At 53.1% G+C, this 23,632-nt stretch overlaps 6 protein-coding genes and 1 non-coding gene across 7 annotated transcripts; 5 read left to right on the top strand and 2 right to left on the bottom strand.

Annotated features, from left to right (window-relative positions):
- The first annotated feature begins 1,239 nt into the window (after positions 1 to 1,239).
- Positions 1,240 to 4,079, top strand: M406DRAFT_108385 (uncharacterized protein). The gene has a single exon (XM_040915295.1). The coding sequence runs from the start codon at positions 1,860 to 1,862 to the stop codon at positions 3,642 to 3,644; it is 1,785 nt and encodes a 594-aa protein (XP_040772077.1). The 5' UTR covers positions 1,240 to 1,859; the 3' UTR covers positions 3,645 to 4,079.
- Positions 4,080 to 4,725: 646 nt separating this feature from the next.
- M406DRAFT_t112 lies at positions 4,726 to 4,817 on the top strand. The gene has a single exon. It is a non-coding gene; the product is annotated as a tRNA-Gln (tRNA).
- A 600-nt stretch (positions 4,818 to 5,417) lies between these two features.
- Positions 5,418 to 6,066, top strand: M406DRAFT_334707 (uncharacterized protein; the record flags this gene model as incomplete). Its single annotated transcript, XM_040920967.1, has 4 exons — positions 5,418 to 5,508; positions 5,551 to 5,568; positions 5,642 to 5,704; positions 5,846 to 6,066. The coding sequence occupies 4 exons, from the start codon at positions 5,418 to 5,420 to the stop codon at positions 6,064 to 6,066; spliced, it is 393 nt and encodes a 130-aa protein (XP_040772076.1).
- Positions 6,067 to 9,985: 3,919 nt separating this feature from the next.
- Positions 9,986 to 10,956, bottom strand: M406DRAFT_48267 (uncharacterized protein; the record flags this gene model as incomplete). Its single annotated transcript, XM_040924358.1, has 2 exons — positions 9,986 to 10,573; positions 10,849 to 10,956. The coding sequence occupies 2 exons, from the start codon at positions 10,954 to 10,956 to the stop codon at positions 9,986 to 9,988; spliced, it is 696 nt and encodes a 231-aa protein (XP_040772075.1).
- Positions 10,957 to 12,820: 1,864 nt separating this feature from the next.
- On the top strand, positions 12,821 to 15,092 carry M406DRAFT_353703 (uncharacterized protein). The gene is made up of 3 exons (XM_040922780.1): positions 12,821 to 13,308; positions 13,928 to 14,771; positions 14,855 to 15,092. The coding sequence occupies exon 1, from the start codon at positions 12,829 to 12,831 to the stop codon at positions 13,264 to 13,266; it is 438 nt and encodes a 145-aa protein (XP_040772074.1). The 5' UTR covers positions 12,821 to 12,828; the 3' UTR covers positions 13,267 to 13,308; positions 13,928 to 14,771; positions 14,855 to 15,092.
- Positions 15,093 to 18,888: 3,796 nt separating this feature from the next.
- On the bottom strand, positions 18,889 to 19,725 carry M406DRAFT_267924 (haloacid dehalogenase; the record flags this gene model as incomplete). The annotated part of the gene is made up of 1 exon (XM_040917901.1): positions 18,889 to 19,725. One exon carries the CDS (start codon positions 19,723 to 19,725, stop codon positions 18,889 to 18,891), a length of 837 nt encoding a protein of 278 aa, XP_040772073.1.
- Positions 19,726 to 21,248: 1,523 nt separating this feature from the next.
- M406DRAFT_230711 (uncharacterized protein) lies at positions 21,249 to 22,834 on the top strand (the record flags this gene model as incomplete). The annotated part of the gene is made up of 4 exons (XM_040915848.1): positions 21,249 to 21,461; positions 21,584 to 22,114; positions 22,232 to 22,459; positions 22,787 to 22,834. Coding segments are annotated over 4 exons (1,020 nt in total), but the record flags the coding sequence as incomplete, so codon positions are not given.
- Between the last annotated feature and the right edge of the window lie 798 nt (positions 22,835 to 23,632).

Below are 23,632 nucleotides of genomic sequence, written 5' to 3'. Positions count from 1 at the left end.
CCTCCAAACACCCTGCCCACTTTCCGTTCTCAAAGAAGAGAGTAGGAGGTGCAGTTCAGCAACGAGGGCAATTAGTATGCCTTCCCCAGGCCATGTAACCCAGCCCTGATGCACGAACCAGTTCCATGGAGAAAGGCCACGGCCCTCGATGGGGATGTCTGCCTGACGTGCATCAACACGTGCTTCCAATCGTGCAGCAAGCAAGCAAAAAGTCTAAGCCCCAAAGGCCAAAGGCCGAAGGGCCCCGGCACTGGGCCCAATCGGCGCAGGTTCGTATTGTCTTGCATCAAGGAAGGCCGGCACCGGTCCTTTGGTTTGAGGCCCAGGGCTGGAATCAGCGGGTGGGAATTGAAATCAAAACATGCAAGGCTGCTGCTTGTCTATCACCACAGTATAGTATGCTCTGCAGGGGTTTCCTTCTTCTTCTTCCTCCTTCGTCCTGTCTTCTTTTGGATGGGATTCAAGCCAATTGTAACCCAGATGTCTAATCTTGACAGTAGGAGCACGAACAGCGCATTAGTAACTTTTAGCCTCATTATACTTAGAAAATGGAGCTGTAGGCTGGTGAAGCGAGATTTCGGCCAGGAACGTGCCCCGAAGAAATCGGGTTAGCCGTAATCATGCAAGTCATTCCTCCCGCCAGCCAACAGATACGCGTCAACACATCCACAGGGGGCCTCTTGCTTACTGGGTTCCTAAGACCTTTCGCTTATCTTACATGTAATATGCAGTGCTTGCAGTAGGGAATGTGTACGTAGAATAATCTTGCGGAGAGAGGAGGGTGAGAAGGGGGGGGGGGGCAAGAATCACACGGCCAAAGGAACCACCATTGGTGGCTTGTGACATGCCTGGAGGACTTTTTGGTTCCAGATCAGATTCCACCACAAAGATCTGTCACACACACAACCCCTTCTCCAGCATCTCTCACGTCTCATCCGTAGCACTTGGAGAGTAAGAAGCAGGACGCAAGGTCAAAAGCAGGCAGGACATCTGACAAAAGGGGCATGTATGATGAAAGGGTAATGATTGCGTGGTTAAGGCCGGTCTCCCGTTCCAGGCCAGCTGACTCATACATACTCTCTAGTATCCTTAACACTAAAATATCTTTTGGGCGGCGCCTTCTCGATCCGGTTTGGTGGAACCGGAGTAGTAAGCAGGGCAGGATCAGGCAACCAGCCTGGATCGGGGACCACACACCACACCCGCACATGCAAGCAAGATCTACAGGCATCAGGGTCAAGTTTCGATGCCATTGCCATTGCCATGCAAAGCCAAGCCAAGCCCTGCGGCCCCGGCCCGGCCTCCAAGCCCGAATCCTGTGGCATTCACTCGGTGGACGAACAAAGCGTTGCAGCATGCAGGAACGCGCGTGCACAGTACACACACGCCCGTGACCAGTATGAGGCTGACTACGACAACCTGACCTCGATCGTCCAGGCATCCCGCAATGGTAGAGTAGACACTGACCATACTGGCTGCGATGGGCTTTAGCAGAGTCGAAAGAAGAAAAAAGTGTATATATGTCACGACTCCTCCTGCCTTCTGTTGTGCTTAGTCTTCTCCTTTCCTCATCATCATCATCAATCATTCCCTCTCCTTTCAGTCTTTCACTTCTCTCATAGTGTCTACTCTGGTAGTGGCACTTTTTCCTCTGTCTTTCCTTGCAGTAATAATTCAACAACACCATTCGTTCGGTAATACCTAATAATTGCTCGTTCACTCTTTTTGGACAACACAATCCTCAATCTCAACAGACCCTCCAACTCCATCCACTGTCCTTTCCCCTCCTCCTTATTTTTATATACATAATTGTTTAGAGCCGGTCTCTTCTATCTCCTCTCACCACCCAATCATTCAATATGCGTTCCAACGAGATCCTCGCCGCCATCCTGGCCACCATCGCTTACCTGGAGACTGCCCAGACGGCTCCCGTTCAGTCTCTCAGCAGCCCCGTCGACGGCAAGTTGGACCTTAGCCTCCCCATTTTCGACATCAACCAAGAGCGATCAGTCGTCACCACCGTCGCTGAGGATGCTGCCAAGGAGGGTGAGTCCCTTCTCGACAAGGCCATCGGTGCCGGCGTGACTGGTGCTGCCAGCAGTGCCGGCAGTGGTATCGGCACTGAGGTTGTCGACGGCGTCAAGAGCCTCGCCAGCAAGATCGGCCTGAAGCGCGAGGACCAGCCTGCCTATCACGTCCGTGGCGTGAGCGATCTCTTCACCATGCCGCAGGAGCGGTCCGTGGTTGGTACCGTTGCTGAGGACGCCGCCAAGGAGGGCGAGTCGCTCCTCGACAAGGCCATCGGTGCCGGCGTGACTGGTGCTGCCAGCAGTGCCGGCAGCGGTATCGGCACTGAGGTTGTCGACGGTGTTAAGAGCCTCGCAAGCAAAATCGGCCTGAAGCGCGAGGATCAGCCTGCCTACCACGTTCGCGGTGTGAGCGACCTCTTCACCACCCCTGAGGAGAGGTCGGTGAGCAGCTCTCTGCTCAAGGCTGGCGAGTCTGCCCTCACCGGCGCGGCTGGCAGCATCGGCAGCGAGATCGGCACGGGCATCGTTGACGGTGCCGAGACCCTGTACAGCGACGTCACCTCCAAGCGCGATGGCCAGCCCTCCCAGCACGTCCGCAGCCTCGGCTCTCTCCTGGGCGACGCCGCCAAGGCTCTGGCTGGCGGTGCGGCCAAGACTGCTGGTGAGGATGGTCTCTCTGCCATCGCTAGCGATATTGGCCTGAAGCGCGACGATCAGCCTTCGCACTATGTCCGTGGCATCGGCTCCCTTCTGGGTGATGCTGCCAAGGCCCTGGCTGGCGGTGCGGCCAAGACTGCTGGCGAGGATGGCCTCTCTGCCATCGCCAGCGACATTGGCCTGAAGCGTGACGACCAGCCCTCTCATTACGTCCGTAGTGTCGGCTCTCTGCTGGGCGATGCTGCCAAGTCCCTTGCTGGTGGTGCTGCCAAGACCGTCGGCGAGGACGCCCTCTCTGGTGTCTGGGATGATGTCAAGAGTGCCGCCAGCGGTGCTGGCATCGACCTGCGCGATGTGACCGAGACCTACGACGCCCCTGTGGCTAAGCGCACCGGCTTCTGGTCCGACGTCGAGAGCGTCGGCGAGAGTGTGCTCCCCAAGGTCGCCTCCTGGGGCCTTGATGCCCTCGACGCCGCCGAGAAGCGCAGCACCGAGACCGTCGATGCGCCCCTCGCCGCCCGCTCTGGCATTGTCAGCGAGGTTGAGGGTGTTGCCGGCAAGGTCCTGCCATGGGCCCTGGATGCCTTTGAGGACCTCAAGCGCAGCGAGACCGTGGATGCTCCTCTGGCTGCCCGCTCTGGTATCGTCAGCGATATTGAGGGTGTTGCCGGCAAGGTCCTGCCCTGGGCCCTGGATGCCTTTGAGGACCTGAAGCGCAGCGAGACCGTGGATGCTCCTCTGGCTGCCCGCTCTGGTATCGTCAGCGATATTGAGGGTGTTGCCGAGAATGCTCTGCCCAAGGTTGCCTCCTGGGCGGCGAGTGCCCTCGAGGACCTGAAGCGCAGCGAGACCCGCGATGCTCCTCTCGCCCAGCGCTCCTCCGAGGTCCTGCACGACATTGAGACCGTCGGCGGCACTGCCCTGAAGGTCCTCGGTGGTCTGTTTGAGGATGAGTAGATCGATTGATGCTTTCTTACTCGCCGCTCAACAACAACAAAGCTAAATACAAAAGAAACCAAAACGAAAAAAAAAAGGAAGGAAGGAAGAGAAAGAGACGACAAGTTCATACCATGGAGTTGGTTGGAGGGGCAAAATGTTGAGACGACATGAATTAATGATAGTTTCCTTACGAATGTTTAACAAGGACTAGACGGGGAAGGAACAACCGGTACTGCATCTGAGGGCATTGGGAAGGCGCGAAGGGTGTTGGGTAGTGCTGGGCGATGATGATCAGGAGACTCTGACTTGGTGCCGATGAGAGGAGCAGGCCCTCCTCGGACCAGGGTATCTAGATTCGTACTTCCTCCTTGTCGCCTTCTATTCTGGATGGTCTGCAAGCGAGTGTCACTCTTTTTTAGATCGAATACACTGTCCACGATTTGGATCTCCTCTAACCACTTTGCTCTCCACAACGCTTTGGCTTTCAAGTGATGCTGAATGGTCGGAACGATATGAAGACCCGTCAATGGGCAGTCTTGAAGGACATGAAGGAACCGTAAGTCGAAGGCGATTTTGATAAGTTGTCTGTGTCATCTTAGCCAGCTGGCGTAGAAGGTCTACAAGCTTCTTGCTTTGGAACCAAGTCATAATGCTCGGTATATTGGCATGATAGCAAACCTGAATATATATAAAATTAGCTGTATCAAAATTCTTGATGATGTAAATGACACCATCATTATATGGGAAATCAAAGCCGATGGGCACGGCCACATGTTTATCACCCAAAGGTTGTTCGAATAGGTCGCCATCAAAATAAGTTCACCTGCATAAGTGTGACTAGTCGCTTGGAGCCAGCCTGTTCTGATTGTGAATTGAGTAGTTGTCATAAAAGAGAAATGAGGAAACGATTGGAAATAAAGGACGTCCCTACAGGTCTCTGAGGACATTCAACGAGACTTGCACCAAGTTTGAATGGAACAACGAAGAAAGCGATTGCTGAACCGAAACAGTGGAGGACCGCACCGCTAGACGATGGTGGGCTCGTTGGCGCCGTGCTGGTGAGAAACCTTCATAAAGAGGGAAAAAACACGCGGATTACGGTTGTGTAGTGTAGAGGTTATCACTCCGGATTTTGACTCGTACGACGGTTAGAACTTTCCGGCAACCGCGGTTCGAGTCCGCGCACGACCTTTACGTTTTGCTCTTTTTTCCATTTTACCATAGGCCGGATACTTTTTCTTCTTCTTCCGCTTCCTTTTTTTATTTTATTTTATTCTTCCCTCTCCATCACACCGCTTGATGATCTTGAAACAAGGTGGTCGTGTAGTCACTCGGCTTGCGTTATCCCTTGCTTATCTATCTACTTACTTATTCAGTTATACCCCATTACGGCTACAACTTTGTGCCGAACACCAAAAAAAAATCTGAGTTGAGCATTGCCGTCTGTCAACCCCCCCCCCCCTTTTACCCCCAAGCGGCCTACAGCATCGGGCCCGCCATTTCTACAATCTCGTGCCACTTGAGGGCTGCGCAACGACCGGGGCGCGCGCACCGGGGAAAATGGCATACAGGAGGAGGCTGGTGTGGGGGGCGAAGATCGCGTTTCAGACAACAAGAAAGGGGCCCATATATAATGCAGACCCCCACTCATCTTAATGGTTGCCGCCGCATCCCAAGTATCGTGGTATGCATATGTGTGTGCGTGTGTATGTGTGTTCGTGGGTGAGTAGGTGGGTGGTATAGACATCATGATTTGTCCCACATTGCAAGCTACTGTACCGTCAACAACGAATGGCCTGGGGAACGGACAAGGTCTCCCGGGCACGACACAACCTCATCCCGCGCGGGATCATGCGAATTTCTGTCAACCCCACGTTCCAGGGTTTCTATGTCTCTTGAGGATACTCTATATGCTGCTATCTAGACATTGTTGGGAATGTCGGTAAGAAGAATGGAAAGGACAAGAGAGGAGCCAAAAAAAAAAAAAATTTATAAAAAAAAATTTGATGGACAAGATGGAATTGGACACCTTCCTCATCGATCCCTCGGTCCCTCGTCTGCACGGCGCCGTCACAATTGTAAGTACTATGGTGTTCTCTGTCACTCCCAATCAGGGGGAACATGTCGAGCACGTTTGGCCCTTATCCCAGTCCAATATCTCAATCTAGCAAATGCAAGAGCTTCCTCCTGTTTCCTCTATTTGCCCTCCCTCTTCCCAGGCCCAGAAACCGGGTCCGAACCAAGGACAGCAGCGTCGGCGCCGAAGGCTACGAACAAGGGAATGAAGGCGACCGGGGCCGGTGGAAAGGTCCTCTTCACCGCTGGACAGACTGAAAGGCTAAGGGAGAGAGACAGAACTGGTGTGGAGGAGCAGCAGGAGCAGGAGGAGGAGGAGGACAAGCAGGCGGAGGCGAACCATGAATCGTTCACACAGGTCTGACACCATTTTTTTTTACCCTTCCTCTGATGCAGTCACTTACTGGGCGCACATCGGCGCATCCTGTCCCCTCCCCCCTCCCTTGTCCTCACCGAGACGCCCATAAAAGGATGGATGGGTCCGTTCATCATATTCAGCGTGGGGGGATTCCCGAGGGTTGGGGACAAGTGAAGAAAAAAGATTGACCAAGGTAGTAAATTTAGAGAGGGGACAGGCGTTTCGCCTTTCAGATGTATTTCGTTGAACGTTACAACCAATATAAAGGGAAAGATGAAGAAATGCTAAGAAGCTCTACAGTATACAGCACAACATAAAGAAGACATTGCGACCACCCCACGCCAAGAGCACCACTTTGCACCCTTCCCTCACCCACACATCACACGAAGGAGGGGGGGGGGGGTGTGGGCGAACACAAAACTGCACCCCAGACGGCAGACAACCCACGTGGGGCTGAGCTGGCTGGGCCCTTGTCTCCGACTCGGCTCCGACGGGGAAGAGGGAAGGAACCATGGCCTTCCCTTGTCTGCTGGGAATTTAGGGTAGAAAAAGAAGAAGAAGAAAAGAAAAAAAAAGACTGTAACTCGAGATTACGATATAACCTAGTCTTTGCAGAAGGGGGGAGGGGGAGGAGAGCTGTAAAATTATGGATGGCATTGGACCCCTTGGCGGGCAATGGTCGACGGGCACCACCAACAAAAAAAAGGTGTATGCATCGTGCATACCCCGGAAAATGACATCAAGGCACGCCCGCCCGCCCTGCCCCCCCCCGGCCCCCCTGGCCTCAAGGTCCAGACTCCCGGGACCCGGCGGTATGGGAATGGCGTCAGTCGACGCGGGCTGACCAGGCTCAGTATGGGAAGTATGTCCGTCACGGTAAAGGTAAAAAGGCCAAGGCCCACAAACTGCGCGAGCCGATGGACTGATCGATGGTGAGAAGGCCTAAGACCGCCGCCTTCTCCCACTAGCCGTATCTACTGTGTGTGTGCGTGCGTGTGTGTCTGGCTCTTCTCAGGCCACTTGGAGGAGGGCTCTGGGAAATGTTCCATGCAGGAGGTATCATCGGCAAAATATTCAGTCTCGGGTTAATACGAGACGAAAGAGAGAGGGAGGGGTCAAGTAAGGAATAAGGAAGAAGCCAGAAGAAAGGGATGAGGAAAGACGAAAGAAAAAAAAAAACCGCCAAAAAGTGAAGCATCCAAGGCATGTTTTCCTCTTCAAATAGAGGTACTACCAAACTAATCAAGTGCAAACATGGTACACATCTTGAAATGCCCCGCCAAGGCAGGGCGAAGAAGGACACTCAATTATGCGAAAGGCCCGCCAAGCCCAAAAGCGAGCTTCACCAACTGGCCAGAATACGACCCAATAAGTAACAGTAAAAGTAATCCCGTTTCCTTCTTCTTTTATATTCTTTTTCTTTCTTGAAGTTGTTTAGTGCTCATGCACACTTAAGAACTTTTAACTGTATGATTCACATGGGTGCGTTGGGTGGACGGGTGTGGATGGCCCAGACTGGGTCAGAAAGGGGGGGTGGGACATTTGACTAAGCTGGGTGGAGTCTGTGTGTCGCGGGGCCGTCTGACGTAGCAAGTACCCATGGTCAGAATGATGTCGACACTTAATTTGACTGACAGTGGGTTTGGTGATGGAGGGGAAAGAAGATGGGAGAGGGGAGAGAATGTAGGAAAGAGAAAAGGACAAGCTTGGAGGGAATGCGATGATGAACTGCGAGCGACATAATTTTCCTTTCCGAGAAGACGGAGCCCAGGAAGGATCTGGAAATGCAAAGGGGGGGAACCGGACAGAACACCTTTCTGCGCAACGTCACTGACTGTCTTGTACAATCGTAAAGACACATTCTGAGTTGGTGGGGAATAAAGGATATGTAGATTGCTTACAAACAAAAGATCCAATCCTTCACCGCCAACTCATCCCCCGTTGAACGCGTCAACATATAAGCTTTGGTCATGACAATCAGCAGTGATCCTCGAATTCAACTCTCACTGACCCTTGCCCTTTTTCCAAAGTCTACACACCATGTCATGTGACAGATCACAATACAACTTCAAGACTGAAAAGGAGGAGAAAGGAAGGAAGAAAAGAAACAAGGAAAAGGGTAAACAAACCGTTTGAGAACCATCCATCCCATCTTTGGGGTTTGGGGGGGCCGGGGCCAAGTACTAAGGCACAAGATCGCATCAAGGGTTGTAATCTCCAACCCCCCGGCCCATACCTAAAAGTAGCAGGTAGAAAATAGGACGAAAGGGGGAAGGGGAAGAGGTAGAAGAGAGGATGTGCATAGTCAAGAGTATCTCAATCTCGGGACCGAGAAAATCTGCTATAGGTCGGGTTGGGTTGGAAGTTGGGGGTAATGAACTTCTTTTCCCTTTGGGATTATTCAGTACCGAGTCCTTGAATTTGTGCTGCTGCTGCAGCATCTGGGACGATGGGGACTAAGTTGACTGCCCTTCCCTCCGTCCAGGCTCGGTATGTTACATAGTACACATGGTAACAGCACGAAACTGCTTTCTGTCTGATATTGGTAGTGTGAGCCACTGCCACACCCAAGACGACGCTGCAGTCCCTGTCCGTCACACCAGGGCAAGCAGGGTTACGCAGTAATTTGGTATATAGTAAAGACGTAATGCTGTGTCACCCCCCCCCCCCCCCTCCTCCCTCAAGGGGCCCGGCATACACAGACCAAGACAGTTTGGAAAAAGCAGTCGCAGGAAGCCCGAGATGACGATGATAAACAGAAATATTGCTCTTTTTTTCTTCTTTTCTTTTTCTCCCGGGGGGGGGGGGGCTTCTACCAGAATGCGATTGGTCTAACGGGAAGAGAACCATGAATACTGGAATTTTTTGGTGGAACCATCTAATGAGTATCGCCGCGAGGAAAAATAAAATAACAAAAATAGCCGAGATGCTCCAGAACAAGCAACCAAAAAAATGACGGCAGCCCCATGACACACACTATGCCGGGCCTCCTACATCTAATCCGGCCAGGGCGAGTTCCGCGCGGCACAACCCACCCCTCATCCCGCCCCTTTGCTGGGCGGTAAACCATTGAGCCAATCTCTCTGGTGTGGTGGAAAGTGAACCAGTCGACGCCGGTCTCTGCAGACGAGCCCCGTGATAGCGCCTCAGCTGCCACGAGGGCTGCCTGCTCCTCAGGAAAGCCCGATGATCATTCGAGGCCATCCCAAACCGCCACACACGACCCGTGCCCGGACCTCCATCCCCGGCGATAAGCCACACCTCGCTCTCTGGACGTGCAACACCATCAACAGTAACAACACCGAGTGCGATGAAGTTCTCACAACCACAGTACTCCGTTAAACATAATAAGCCCTTCCCTTTTCCAGATTTCCATGTAGATACCTTGGTATAATCCATCATCTTTCCTGGGCTGAGTAGCGACCGGACCCCAACCAGACGCCCTGTCAATGACCCAAACCATTTGTTTTTCTTTTTTATACTCACACGCCGTTCGCCTGGTCGAGGAAGTCATGGCACCGAATATAACGTGTATTTCCCGGGAAACAATAATAGATGCCAGGCGGGAGTGGGAACCCCACGTTTTGGGTGCTAAGCCAGATCATCTCGAGATCAGCATGGGGTCCTTTCCCCCTCTTTTCTTTCTCTCTTCTTTTGCTTGTTTTCTTTTTATTCTCTCGGGAAGATGGGTGCTGTCGCAGCTGTGGTATCTTGATGTGTGACTGACTGCGCCTCTTCCGTACCCGTCGCACATCGCCTCATCGTGGAAGGCGTGTAGAAAATGTGTGTGCAAGTGCGTGTGTGTGTTTGTATATCAAGGAAAGGCCCCAAAAGCCGAGCACGGGATGTGGATAGTAAAAGACCGAAAGAGAAAAACAAAACAAGAAGAAAACGTGCTGATGGCTGAGCTGGCAAAAAAGGCTGCTCATAATATCACACACTTCTTGTCGCCCTTCCTTCTGTACCGGCCATTGTCGGCCAGAGTGTCGCGGCGTCCCGGCGTGGCGCCGTTGGCTGACCTCGAGGGACCTGAGCCGTATGAGCCGGCGTTCTGTCGTCTTATTATCCTGACGACGTCGAAAAAGGCCTTCTCGACGTTGATGCAATTCTTGGCCGATGCCTCGACAAACTCGCAGCCAAGCTCACGTGCCAGGGCATGGCCCTCCTGCGTGGACACCTCGCGCTCCGTCACCCGATCGCTCTTGTTACCGACAAGCATGATGGGTACGTTGACCTGGCCGGCGACCTGGGCGATCGGCGAGCCAGGGTAAGAGGGAGAACCGCCGGTGGACTCCTTAACCCTCTGAATCTGGTGGTGAAACCTCTTGATGCGCGAGAAGGAGGACCGGGAGGAGATGCTGTACACCAGCACGAAGCCCTCGCCGTCCCGGATCCATTGGTCCCGCAGCGCAGTATATTCTTCCTGTCCAGCAGTGTCGAGAACCTCAAGCATGCATGCCTGACCGTCGATGACGACTTGTTTGCGGTATGAATCCTCGATGGTTGGGTCGTACTAGAAACGCAGAGACGGGATTAGCCAGAGCCGGGTAAACAGAAAGCGAGGCCAAGACATGCAAAGAAGAGCGAGAAATGGTCCTCTCCACCCACAAGCGAGCGAACTCGCCGAGGATGCAAGCATTCCTGTAGCAGGATGCCCCTGAGCAATAGACTGACCAGGCCATCTAATCAGGGGGAAAGGATGCTGTCGACGAGGAGTGGAGCGCCAAAAAGAAAGCTATGATCGGTGGAGGGGCAGGGCAGCTAGGGGGGTGGGAGAGGGGGACCCACGGTCTCTATGAAGTGTTGTAGACACAACTGAATGGTGAGGGCCGTCTTGCCAACACCACCATCACCTAATACCACAATCTTGTGTGGCGTGGTAAACCTTGACGCCATGTTGTGGACTGAAGATAAAGGTGGAAGGGGGGGGGGGTGGTGTCGCAGGCCCAGGCCGGCCTTGAGGGGTACGATCGTAGCGACGACTCGGCAGATCAATGACAACGGAAATAATCAGACTAGCAGAAGAGGAAGGGTGCGTCAAGTTGTCCTGGGAATTGTATGAAGGGAGGATCGAGAGCCGAGAGGCAGTAGAGAGCAGTTGGAAGGGGAGGGAAGGTCTCTGTTGCAATCGGGTTGGCGAGGGAAACGGGCTTGTTGCTGTGGGTGCGAACGGCAGTGGCCAGTTGTGTTTGGTTTGAAGCTCTGTGTCGCACAGCCGGGGGTATGATAGGAAACAAAAGAAGAGGGTTCTTGGACGAGGTACTGGATCTTCAGTATAGTCAGGGGTGAATGAACCCTGGGGAGGTAGGTCTGTCGACTGGTTTGGGAGGGTGACGTGAGGTCAAGTTGAGTTGTAGGTAGAAAGGTGGTGTATGTAGGTGGTAGCGAGGTTGAGGATGAGGTAGTCGGGTATGTAGGCAGGTAGGTAGGTAGGGGAGTTGGTGGGTGGATAAAGTATGAGTATGGTATGGCAGGGAGATGATCAAGGTGGGCAACGGGCCAGGCTTGACCTCTCTTGGGCTTGATTTTGATTGAGGAAAATGCAAAGGCAGGGTTGGGCACCGGGCAGAGACAGGACAGGGCAAGCACCACAAGGGCAGGGTCAGGACAGGACAGGACAGTGCGATTTCGGTGCTAGCTAGTATGCAGTGCAGAAGCAAGTGCAGCATTGCATTGGTGCAGTGCAGTAGTAGCAGCAGGGCAGCTTGCAGCAGTAGTGGCAGCAGCAGAGTAGCCATGGTGAGTGGGTGCCCCCCCTCCCCCCCAGGCCCAGGCCCGGGTTCCAGGGCCAGGTCCCCAATCCCAGCCCTGGTCCCTCAGTGGGCCCCACAGTACTGACGAAACCAGGTTACAGGGGATTCATGACAGGAGGGATGTCGATGCTGTCAGGGTCAGAGAGCTAGTGGTAGTAGACCAGACAGATGGGAGCAACAATGGTGAAGCAGTTTCTTGGGGGCGGGGGGGGAGAAGCCAAGTTCAGGGATGGAGGTGGTGAGAGACAACAGGAAGTCAGGACAAGGCTTGGATTGGTCAATCAGTCAGTCAGTCAGTCAGTCAGTCATTCATTTACAGTTCACAAGACAGTAATTAGATGGAGCAGGAGTTAGATGCAGAGGCAGAGGCTTAGACACAGAGAGGCCTGCTGCTGGCTGGTGCTGGCTGTGGCTGCTGGAGGAGACGAGTTGCAGCAGTAGGTGGGGTCGGGGAAGGATAAAGAAAAACTACCAGACCCATGCTACAAAGCATTTGGAGGGCGGATGGGGCCCTCTTCTCCAATGTGCAGTGGAGGTGCTAATGCAAACACAAATCACCGCAGGAGCTATCTGATCTGACCACCTACCACAACTCCATATAACAGTACAATGTACCGCGCTGTGTAGCCTATCTTGGGCAATAAGAAGTACATGAAGACAACACACCCACCCGCACGCACAAAGATAATCCATAATCTGAGATAATCCCTAACAGTTCTTCCCCCTCTCACAACCCTTCATGACACTAACTCTCCTGTATTCTATGATCTATTATTATGAAACGGGCTGAGAGAGAGGGAGAGGCGCGAAGAGGGCCAAGAGGGATAAAGGTACCATGATACACACAAAAAGAGCTTGCAAACGCCGCACCACACCAATAGCCATGTCTCATTTGCTCTCTCCCCCTTCTCTCGTAACGTCAAACTGCCATATAGTATCTTCTCGCATCGATCAATACCTACTTCGATCTTGGTGGCGCTTGCCAATCCTCACTACTCATTTTACTCCTCAAAGTATGTTATATGATCGTTTCAAGTATTTCTCAAGTACTCTTTCTCCTCAAGATGTAAATCATCTTTTGGGCAAGGGTTCTTCTCTCTCAGCATCGCTAAAAACGGCCGGTTACTCAAAATCATCGATCATAAATGATATCACTCCTCTCGTTGGCCCTGTCGACGGGGAAGTCCAGGCGAGATCCACTCTTACCGGGCCCAGCTTGAAAAAGAACCCGGCAATTCAAATGACAGGATCTGCTGCTTTCCCTCTCCCCCCCCCTTTCCCTTCTCTCTCTTTCCTCTCTCAAACTTTCTATCGTGCACAACAAATGGGCACCGCACCGTATTGTACCACAGTATGTTTGAGGGGGGGAGAGCCGTTGGGAGGCGAAGGGCCGACCCACGCGCAGACCGGGCGAGCCGCTTTTTTTGCCTTAGGCGAGCTGTTCCGTTATTGACGGGCCCACGGGAGGAGGACCAGGCACGTATGTATGTACATGGTAAGTTATTGCTTGTAACCCCCGACAACGCTTTGTCACAGGGATCTACCTGTCGTCTCTGTTTCCCACCCCCCCAGCTTGCTGGTGTTGGTGCTTTTCAAATACCATGGTACAAAGTAATACCAGACATGACATTTGGAGTTTCCAAGTGGTCTGGCTTAAGGTTCTGCGCCTTCCCTCCCCTCCCCTCAGTCGGAGATGCTAAGCTGTCACAAGATTGCCCTGGCCCTGTTTGTGGTCCTGCCGCTTTCTCCTATGACAGTCAGCCTCGTTGCAACATCAACTTAGTCACTATGCTGGATGTTGAAGACGCCAAGGCTGCAAGATGGTATTTACTATGGTATAACAAGGCTTCCTAGCTTGGGATGGGAAAGAGAGAGAGAGAGAGAGAGAGAGAGAGAGCTATAAGTAAGGCGATTTGATGGCATTCGAGGTGGATAAGCCGAGTTTGAATGCTTCAGCCGGGATTATCCAGTCAGGCGGGATATCAATAACAATGGGGACCTCTGAGAGCATCTACCTAAGTAGTAGAAGCATCACCACCATCAGTAACTACACACACACATACACACACACACACCAACATAGTACGTACTACGGTACTAACCACGTACAATAGTAGTGTGTATGCGAACAGGAGGAGCCGAGTCGAAGCTCCCCGCTCTCTGAAAAGGGGGCTCCCGTCGAGGTGGGCGCATAGTGGTGCGTGCCCACCTCATCCTCCACTTCTCATGGTGCGAGTCACGAATGCGAATTGTATGCTGTGGGTTTGAGAAAGTACCTACTATGGTACCTGAAGAGGGAGGGGTGCACACATCCACACACACTCTCTCTTCTTCCTGATTTTCTCTATAGCACACAAAATACTGGGTTTTTTTGGTGGTTTTTTATTTATTTAAATTCTTTCTTTTCCATGCCTGAACCCTCCTCCCGAGTGCCCGCGTCGTAGGAGCCACCTTTGATAGCGGGGAAGGCAAACCGGGAGCCTGGGTCCTGGGTAGCACATGGCATGGTTTGGAAGGGGGAGGGGGCGTGCTAGCAATGTTCTTGTAGCCGAACCTAGGCCTGAATTTCTCAAGCGGGTTGAGGCTTATCTTAATTTTTTCCCCGTGCAATATACGATCTCAGGTACTTGATTCATACAGAATCCCGTGCTGAAGCCCTCCTGACAAATATCAGCTCAAAAATCCCGACATGGACACAATGGGAAGAGGAGGGATGAATTATCAGAGGAAAGAGAGAAGAGAGGGAGACAGAGGAGAAGGAAGGGTGGTATGTATGATTTATTGCATGTACACTAGATGGTAATATTGAAGACCTGGCTGTCGGCACCGGGAGCGCCAACTACCCATGGCCGTAGCAGCAGCAGCCGAGTGTCTCCCTGGCCAGGGACAGCATTTTGCCGTGACAGAAGACACAGTACGCCGGGAAGCCTTCAACCGTTCCGTCATCCCTCGGAATATGTGTGTGTTTGTGTGCATGGACCAGGCCCAACTACTGGAGCAGGGTCTTGTCATTTCTCTCCCATGTTTCTCCCACGTGGCAGGGTGGCTCTCGGCCAGCCAAGCGACATGCTGAGGAATCATCAGCCAAAATCCTGCGCGCATCTCTACGGCAGAGCGAGCATCAGTCCAGCCGAGGAAGAGCAGCAGCAGCAGCAGCAGAACAAGAAGAAGGAAACCACCAGGAGACAAATAAAGGAGGAGGAGGAGGAAGAAGAAGAAGAAGAAGAAGAAGAAGAGAGCGGGTCGTGTGCTGACTTTCTTGGGGCAAAGGAGGGGTGAAGGCGCAACACGGACGTCCGCTACCAGACGAAAACATCATGTTCAATCCGCCCACAGCTGCCCAACTTGTCCCGACGGGCAATTGTAATTTGAAAGCGAATGGGAAATGGCCCATCTTAGCGTTGCACCGGCGAGAACAGCGAGCAACCGGCACGGCCAGCGTTATCAGCAGGAGGGACCCCCCTCTTGGCAGCCCAGATACCACCATGAGTTTTCTCTGGTAAAGTATGTTGCCATAGTACTGTACTATAGCTAGAGGAGCACATCCATCCCATTCTCATCAAGAGATGGCGCACCCTGAAGATGCCGCCGAGAGCGAGGAAGGGGCCCATCCTTCTCCTCCCTTGACGACTAACGACGACGCCCTGCTTGGATCACCCTTGCGCTTGGCCGCCGGTTACATTAACCACTCACTCCACACCCCGTTTCCTGCAGAAATATGAAGATCAAAACCTCGAGACGCTTTGGTTTTTTTGGTTGTCTACGAATGGGCTACCCAATTCGTCCCTTCTTAGGAGGGGGCAACCTTGGAGAACGATTAATGGCCCGATCCGGATGTGTGCTGTTGGGCTCTCTTCTTTTGGTGCGTCCGAAGCTATCCACTGCGACAGCTTGACGAGAGAACGAGGGGGGGACCTTTCTCAGCAAGTCTCCACCATACTGCAGATGTGAGATTTACTATGTAACACCGTCCCTCTGCAGACCACTCATCGACCTGGTTCTGTCCGCTCGTTGTTTTGGTTCATTTGCTTTTTTGTTCTTCCTTTTTTCCCTCTTTCCTTGACCCTGAGAAGAGGAGGAGGGTAGGGAAGAAGTGATATCAGACTTGTGGTTTCACCAGTCCCCCTGCACCATTCAGGGTCTTTTCTCTCTTCTGTTCTCTTTTGACAAGGCTAGCTCGCACGTCTTGTGTGGGCTCGTACTCTGTATGGGTTGTATGACGTCGAATTCAGGCCTCGGAATACTTTTGATGGCTGCAAATTACATAGGTACTGTGGCACTGAGACAAGTACTGTCATAGTTGATCACAAGAAGCTTGTGTACACCGCACCGGATGAGGCTCTTATTCGAAGATGAGCTCGTGCTCGTAAGAATTCTTTGCTCGCTCGCAAAGTGCAAGGTAATATCAATTTCTCTCTTTCTGTGTCTCGATGAGTATCTATCGTTACACTAATTTTTAGCACTGACCTCTTTCCTCCCGTATAGAGGGACCTGTTTACGAGCCATCCTCCTCTCCTCCTCCTTATCCTGCCCTTCTAGTGAAACACAGAGAAACGGAAGAAAACAAACAGAAAGGGGACAAAAAAAATCATCTGATCATTTCATCATGTGCTTCTCCCATATCACTCAAGAGCTTCACAATCTCGGTACGCAGACATCATCCCTGTCGACCAGACGAGACACAGCAGGAACCCTGCCGTGTCGGCCACACGTTCATTGTTTGGCTTTTCCTCGCTTGAACCTCCCCCGCGTGCCGTACTGTCGGGTCCCCATCCAATAAGCCTTACCTCTTGCCTGGGGCTTTTTCTAGTTTCTTGTTTCTTCTCGAAATCCGCGAGAGTGGACCTCGGCCTCACCTTGAGGTCCGGTTCGATGTGGCCTGGAACATTACTTGTTCCGGAAGTAGAACGGAATTGTAACTTGCTTAGAAGCTGGGAAGGAGCGAAGGGGGTGGGACCAGATGTTAATCGTTCCTGCGTAGTCCACGTCCATCTCCTCCTTCCCCTCCTCCCCCCTCTTAGCCTCGTACCATGGATGTCTTTCTTCTTTTTTCTTTTTGGGTCTTCTATTTATTACCCTTGTCAAGCCCTGTAGGGACTCGGTGAATGAACGGGCATAGCCTTCGGAGCAACACGGACCTGGCTCCATGCTCCTTGTCTTGTTGTCTATCGCGATTCAACCTTTCAAGTTGAGCGCTGTTGGTCCACACCGTTGGGCAGTGACGTCGGCGCCGTTGCCCCAGCCCAGGATCGTTCTCCCTCCGATCTTCAAGTCACTGCCACCACAAGCTGAGCCCAGCTAAGCAGTATTACAGTCTGAGTGCGATGAGCAGAGTTGGGCACCACTTTACTACCTCAGGATTGCCTCTTTCAGGCCGACGAGACCGCCATGTCTCACACAGCACACGTCACCTGATTACCACGTACAGTAGTTTTTCTTCCTCCTGGTCTTCTTCCTGCCTCCCCTCCCCTCCAGAGGGTCAAAGAGCAGCAGGGGTGGGGTTGCCAGCCTAAGTCAGTTACACACACATAACAAAGCGAGAGCTCACGGTCTGGATCATTGACAGGGCTGGCCGTGATGAGAAGGGAAGTGGGGGATCACTTAACATGGCGGCTACGTGCGTGTTGCACATTGTCCCATCCTTCGACCTCGAGCCGCCAAGGCCTCTGCCTCTTTTATGGTAGAGTACTTCTTCTATCCCAGAAAACTACCCTGCCTGAATGTGACGTGACAATTATTGTCTTATACTACAGGACAAGCATGCAGCCACCCTCCGTCCTCTCTTCGTCTGTCCTGCTGTTCGCCTATTTGCTTGTGACATCCATCGTTGAGCTTGTCAACCGTTTTGATATGCCGCTCACTACCCCGCCTGCATTACCTCGACAATCCCAGCAGGCTGGCAATTTAGAAGGAACATCAACACATAGGAGTTCCCTCCAGAGTGGCACACGACGGCTTGGACCATTTTGCCCTCCTCCTCCTCTTCCTCCTCCTCATCTGTTGGCGCGCATGGCCAACGGAGAATCTCCTCCCGGCACCCCTCCCACTCCCCTCTCCTTGTCTTTGCCACTGCCGATGCGGGCACCCGGGGTAGGTCTCACATGTGTGAGCCGGGGGAGGCCAGCGCTGACACGAGTGCCGAGGGATGCTGTGTGGGTGACGAGACAGTGTGGTCCTGTTCGACTGCCGACTGTCCAAGGGGGGGGGGGGGCGGTTCCGCGTGGTGGTTCTTCTGGGCTGTATGCTGCCGTCGAAACGAAAGAAAACTTAAGATGATACAAGCCAGAGCTTTGCTCAGTGGTAAAGAAGGGAGGGCTCTGGGTCTTGGTCATGTCTATGCTATGTGGACATGTAACGGACCGGACTCTTCCGTGATGCTCACTTTAATGTATCCATTAGACAAAGGTTTGCAACCTACTTTTATCTCGGCGGAGGATGATTTGTCTTTGGGGTGACTGGCTGCCTGCTTGGCAAGAAGGAGGAGGGCGAGGGGGAGTCATTGGAAGTGCTGTGTGGGTTTGCCAGACAGGAACAGGATGCGGTTGCTGTCTCACGAGCAGTTGCTGTCTCACGAGCAGGTGCAGAGTGGAGGTTGTGTAAGTATACGTATTGTAGCCTGCGCGGCGCACCTAAGCCTCTTCCTCTTGAACGAGGCTTGTTCGGTCACGACCTCGGATTTCTGGTTCAGATGGGTGGGTGGGTGACTGAGACATGCGTTCGAGACGTCCATGCAAGAAGTCGGGATTTTTTTCTTAGTCTCCTTTTCCTTCTTCAGCAATAGAGAGTTTGGTGCTCTTGGAATAAGCACCAAGGATTAGACTGATGACCAACATTCTTTATAGAGAGGAGATTTCCAGCTCTGCTAGCAGGAGTCGAGCGAGCTTTTTTAGTCTTATCGACGGCATGAGACCTGGAACTAACTTTTTTTCCCCTTTGGTCTACCTTCGTGTTGGTTCTCCATGACGTGATGACTGCCTGTTGTGCCAGCGTCTAAAGTTTGTGTGCGCTTCCGGAAGCAGAAACCGACCTTGATGACGGTCACGTATACAGTTCTCTCTTATCTTTCTCATGTTTTTCAAGATCCTCCTTTCAAGCCACACTCCCCAAGCCTCCTTGCAACCTCAACAAACCCTCCTTCCCGCTCCCCGACCCAAAGATCCACCCACTCCCTCGCACTCCGATACGTCTCCTCGCCAGCTGCCCAAGCCTCCTCCCTCGCCCTCTCGACATAGATGGTCCTGAGGCCCAGCCGCCTCGCCGCCTCCAGGTCACCCAGGTGCGCAGCCACCATGGCCACCTCCTCCGGCGCCACCCCGAGCCTCTCGGCCGCGCCGAGGTAGGTTTTCGGGTCCGGCTTGTAGGCCCGGAAGTCCTCAGCCGAGATCAGGACCCGGAACCCCAGGCCGCCAAAGGTGTTCAGGTCGGCCAGCAGGGACTTGTTCCCGTTGGACAGCGTGGCCGTCACCAGACCCAGCCCGTCGTCGCCCAGCGCGTGGATGCCCTCTGCGGAGTCAGGCCAGGGCCGCAGCCGGTGCCAGACCAGGCTCAGGTCTCTGATCTCCTCGGGCGTGTACAGGCCGTCGAGCTCCCATCTTGCGAGCAGCTCGACGAGGCTGTCGTGGTGGTGGGTGTCGATGTCCTTCCAGGGGGTCTCGCCCGCCCTGAAGCCCAGGGTGAAGGCGGAGTAGGTATTGCGCCACTGCTGGGCAAAGGTGGCCCAGTCGGCGTCTGTCAGCTCCTGGGCACGCTGTTGCAGGCCTGGCGGGAGGGAGTGGAACAAGGGTGAGTCTATCTTGGTTTTGAGGGCGGCCTTGAGGCCCTCTTCTACTGAGGATCGCCAGTCGACTACGGTTCCGAAGGTGTCGAAGGTGAGGGCCTTGATGTTCTTGAGGGCTTCTAGAGAGGTCGTCATGGTGTGGGTTTTCAGATAACAAGACCGAGGCTTGTCTTCTTTTTTCCCGTTCTTTTTCCCGTCTTGGATAAGTATCTACCGAAACGATCACAGCACACCAACTTCAATTGTCGGGGATTGGGATTTTGGCATATATCGTCCAAGAGGAACTTATACACAAAATATCCACAACAGCACGACCAACCAAAAGAGAGAAATCAAGATGTTAAAGGAATCGGGACCCCACTCAACCAACCGTCCATTCAATCCATCCTCTATACCCGCCCCCCCTCCCCCCTCCTCCGGGAATCTTCGGCTTCTGGACTATGACCACTTCTGCGTTGGCGCCGGCAATACGGCAGCAGCCCACGAAGCAAAATAAGAACAGAAAAAAAAAAGTGCCTACCAAAAAAAACCTTGGAACAACCAAGAGCCCCCTGCGGCTACTACTAATGGTAGTGGTAAAATTGACGTCAGGCCAGGGGAAGTTGGATGTTCGGTTCATGGTCCCTTACTGGACGCGCATCCCGAAAACCCCTGAAATTTGGTGTTGTCAGATTTTCGAATTTTTCTTCGGCCAGCACAGCCAGCCATGCTTGGGGCCCCCAAAAATAAAATAAAAATCCGCGGCTGAAAGAAGGAGAGGGGAAGAGAGTAGAAAAGGAAGAAAAAGAGAGGGAGGGGGGGGGGGAGAGAGAGAGACAGGGACAAAAGAAAGGACCAAGGCAGGACGAGAGACGAAAAAATAAAAAGAGAGGCGTCACGCAAAACCAAGAAACGCGGCTGCCATCTCACCATTGTCATCGACGTGTCGTCTTCGTTAGTTCTTGGTCATCGTTGTTGCTCCTCTCCTTTCCCTCATCCAACAACTCCACTCCTTCTCTCTTTTCTTTGCAAAGGATATTTCGAAACTTTTATGTTTCTTCGCATTGTACAATTCCAGTTCTCAATTGAGCCATTGTTCTTGTTTCCTGCCAAAAGGAGTGCCAACATTCGACCATCCGGATCGCCCTTTCATCCTCCACACCCCTTTCCCCTCGTGTTCGGCCCACCACCGTCGCCGCCGTGGCTACAATACCAAGCCAGCCCGGACCCCCCCTCCACGCCAAGACTCCGTCCGATCTGAGTGTGGTCCACCTCGTGCCTTCTTATATAATTCCTACGGGGAACAGTTTCCGCCGCCGGACCCTTTTTTCTTTATTTGCTCCCCCTCTTCTCGTACGTAACAGCACGCACGGCCGGTCGGCGCCATGACCGACCGTAGCACTGAGCACTGGAGCGGGCGCCACTACGATGCAGACCACGTCGCTGGCCCACTGTCCTTCCTGAACCCAACGACCCGCCTGCTCGCCCTCGAGAGGCCCAAGACAGGAGGCCCACCGGCACCGGCAGCCGCTACGAGCCAGACTGCAGCAGACAAGTCGGACGGCAATGGCGTGGGTCGAGCGGAAGAAGAACGAGGAGGTGGAGAAAGAGACGGAGACACGTCCTCCCCGGAGCCAGACATCACCAAGAGCAAGCAGACTGCCCCCCATACGCAGGGCATCTACAATGTTTGGCGCAGCCGTGACAACCGCAAGGGCAGACACGCTCTCGCCCTGACGCCCTCGGCCGACGCCAGGGGTGTTCTCGCCGGTGAGGGCACTAAGTTCACAAACACATGGTCTGCAACGATGGCTGGGATCGGGCGGATGGCTTTGCGGTATCCGGTGTGGGATGTTTCGTATGATGTCGCTACTATCTTCACTCTTGGATCAGTAAGTTCCCCTGTTGAAGTTGGAAGGGGAGGAAACAAGAACCCACCCCCCCCCCCCCTTCAAAAAAAAACCAAAAAAAAAAAACCAACCAAGAACATATTAACTAAATCCTCTTTCTACAGATCGTCTGGGTCATCAACGGCTTTTTCGTCCTCCTCCCTACCACCTTCGCAGGGGAGTCCACCTGGGGCGGCGGCATCTCCGCCGTCGTGGGCGCCACCATCTTCGAAGTCGGGAGCATCCTCCTCATGCTTGAGGCCGTCAACGAGAACCGCTCCGAGTGCTTCGGCTGGGCCCTCGAGCACAGCGCCGAGGACCTCAAGCTGACCCTGACGCGCGACAAGGACGGGTGTCGGCATCATCATGCGCAGAAAACCCGGTGGTTGGGAAATGGGAGCGGGAACGACGGTGGTGGTGGTGATGATAGCCAGGCTGATGGGGACGCGGCACCCGACCAGGGGAGGAGGATGTGGACCTGGTGGCCGTCGTGGTACGAGCTGCGGACGCACTACTTCCGCGATATTGGTTTTCTCGCCTGCCTGTCGCAGATGATTGGGGCCACCGTCTTCTGGATCTCGGGATTCACGGGCCTTCCTCAAATTCTGGACGTGCTCTCCCTGCCTGCTACGAATGGGATCTACTGGTTACCTCAGGTAAGTCCAATTTACAGAATTCACTCTACAACTCATCACATCTAGCTAGAAGATTGTTTGAGAAGAGAAAGAAGAGAAGAAATTCTGCTGACACTTTGGCCTCCCTCTCAACTACAGGTAGTCGGCGGCACGGGTTTCATCGTCTCCAGCTGGCTATTCATGCTCGAGACGCAAAAGAAGTGGTACATCCCCGCCCCCAATGTCCTAGGCTGGCACATTGGCTTCTGGAACCTCATTGGCGCCATAGGCTTCACCCTCTGTGGTGCCTTCGGCTTCGCGTCCAGCAATGAGGCTTGTGAGCTGGCTGGCATCTGGTCCACGTTTATCGGCTCGTGGGCATTTTTGGTAAGCACAGTACCTTTCTTCATTTTGTTCATGACATTTTCCTTTTTGCGAGGGAAAGGGGGAGCCCCAAATGGCACAATTATAGTGTCCAGATCAAACATCTTATATCCTTTCAGCTGTGGGTACGTCTGTGGTGGCTGAGCTGAACACGTCCCTGCTCCAAGGGCTGTTGAACTCGGAGACCGAGATGGTCTTGAAACCCCTTCGAGTGCTTGGGGCAAGGGAAGAAGAGAACAACGACACAACTTAACACGAGACGTGCTTCTAACCCGCAGGGAAATGAGGTTTTGGCAAGAAATGAAGACTGATGATCAATGACTTGGGCAGATTGGCTCCGTTGTCCAGTGGTACGAGTCCCTGGACAAATACCCCATCATCGTCGACAAGAACATACTATCCGCCACCACCTCAGAGCAGCTTTCCGAGAAGGCAGAGGCTCAGGTATGATGTTCTAGAAAACGAAAAAACCAGAAAACGAATTAAACACCCGAAAACCTAATCACCCACTATTTCATGACACTACTATGTACATAGTAAAGTGATCCGCAATGGCAAGAAGACGAAGAATGCCTTGGGAAAGTCTATGTCGAGTCAGGCTGGTTAGGGAACCAGTGCGAAATCGCACGTAGTGTATATATGCAGCTATCTCGGATGCAGGGGGAAAAAAAATTGGAAGACAGCCGAAAGCTTAATAGGCAAGTGGTGGATCCTATCGCGAAGAAGCCTGTGCTAGAGACACAGTGTTTTATGCAGAGGGTGTGTATCATAGTGCTTGGGTATTCTGGGGCCCTGGACGGTTCCTAGAAGCGAGGGCGTCTCAGCGAGATCACTTGATTTCCGGCGCATGTATGAAAAATGGTCCAGAGGCGTCATGACCTAAGAAGAGGAGGGCTTGCGAAGAAACCCTACCATCGTTCGGGACCCCGATGTGATAGTCGACATAGCAGTGCATGAGCATTTCTCGTTACATCACAGTGGAGATCCAATCTGTGTTCCACGAGGCACAAAATAAAAGACCAATGCTCCGGCTGTTGCATCGTGTCCAGTACACCTGGCATATATTCAATGTTCATCCGGTATATCTGCTGGTGAGGAGATCTGGTTCTGGTCTAGTATCGTGACAGATTGGGTCGGCTGAAGAGAGCCAACGAGGTGCGCCAACGGCTAACGTGC

This window comes from Cryphonectria parasitica (assembly GCF_011745365.1).
Source record: "Cryphonectria parasitica EP155 unplaced genomic scaffold M406scaffold_9, whole genome shotgun sequence".
Classification (NCBI taxonomy): domain Eukaryota; kingdom Fungi; phylum Ascomycota; class Sordariomycetes; order Diaporthales; family Cryphonectriaceae; genus Cryphonectria; species Cryphonectria parasitica.
The sequence above is the reverse complement of the archived record's forward strand: the minus strand, read 5'-3'. Positions and strand labels throughout refer to the sequence as shown.

Bases quoted from the DNA above. Each gene is read 5' to 3' on its own strand.
- M406DRAFT_108385 (XM_040915295.1), top strand. From the start codon at position 1,860: ATGCGTTCCAACGAGATCCTCGCCGCCATCCTGGCCACCATCGCTTAC.
- M406DRAFT_353703 (XM_040922780.1), top strand. From the start codon at position 12,829: ATGTTATATGATCGTTTCAAGTATTTCTCAAGTACTCTTTCTCCTCAA.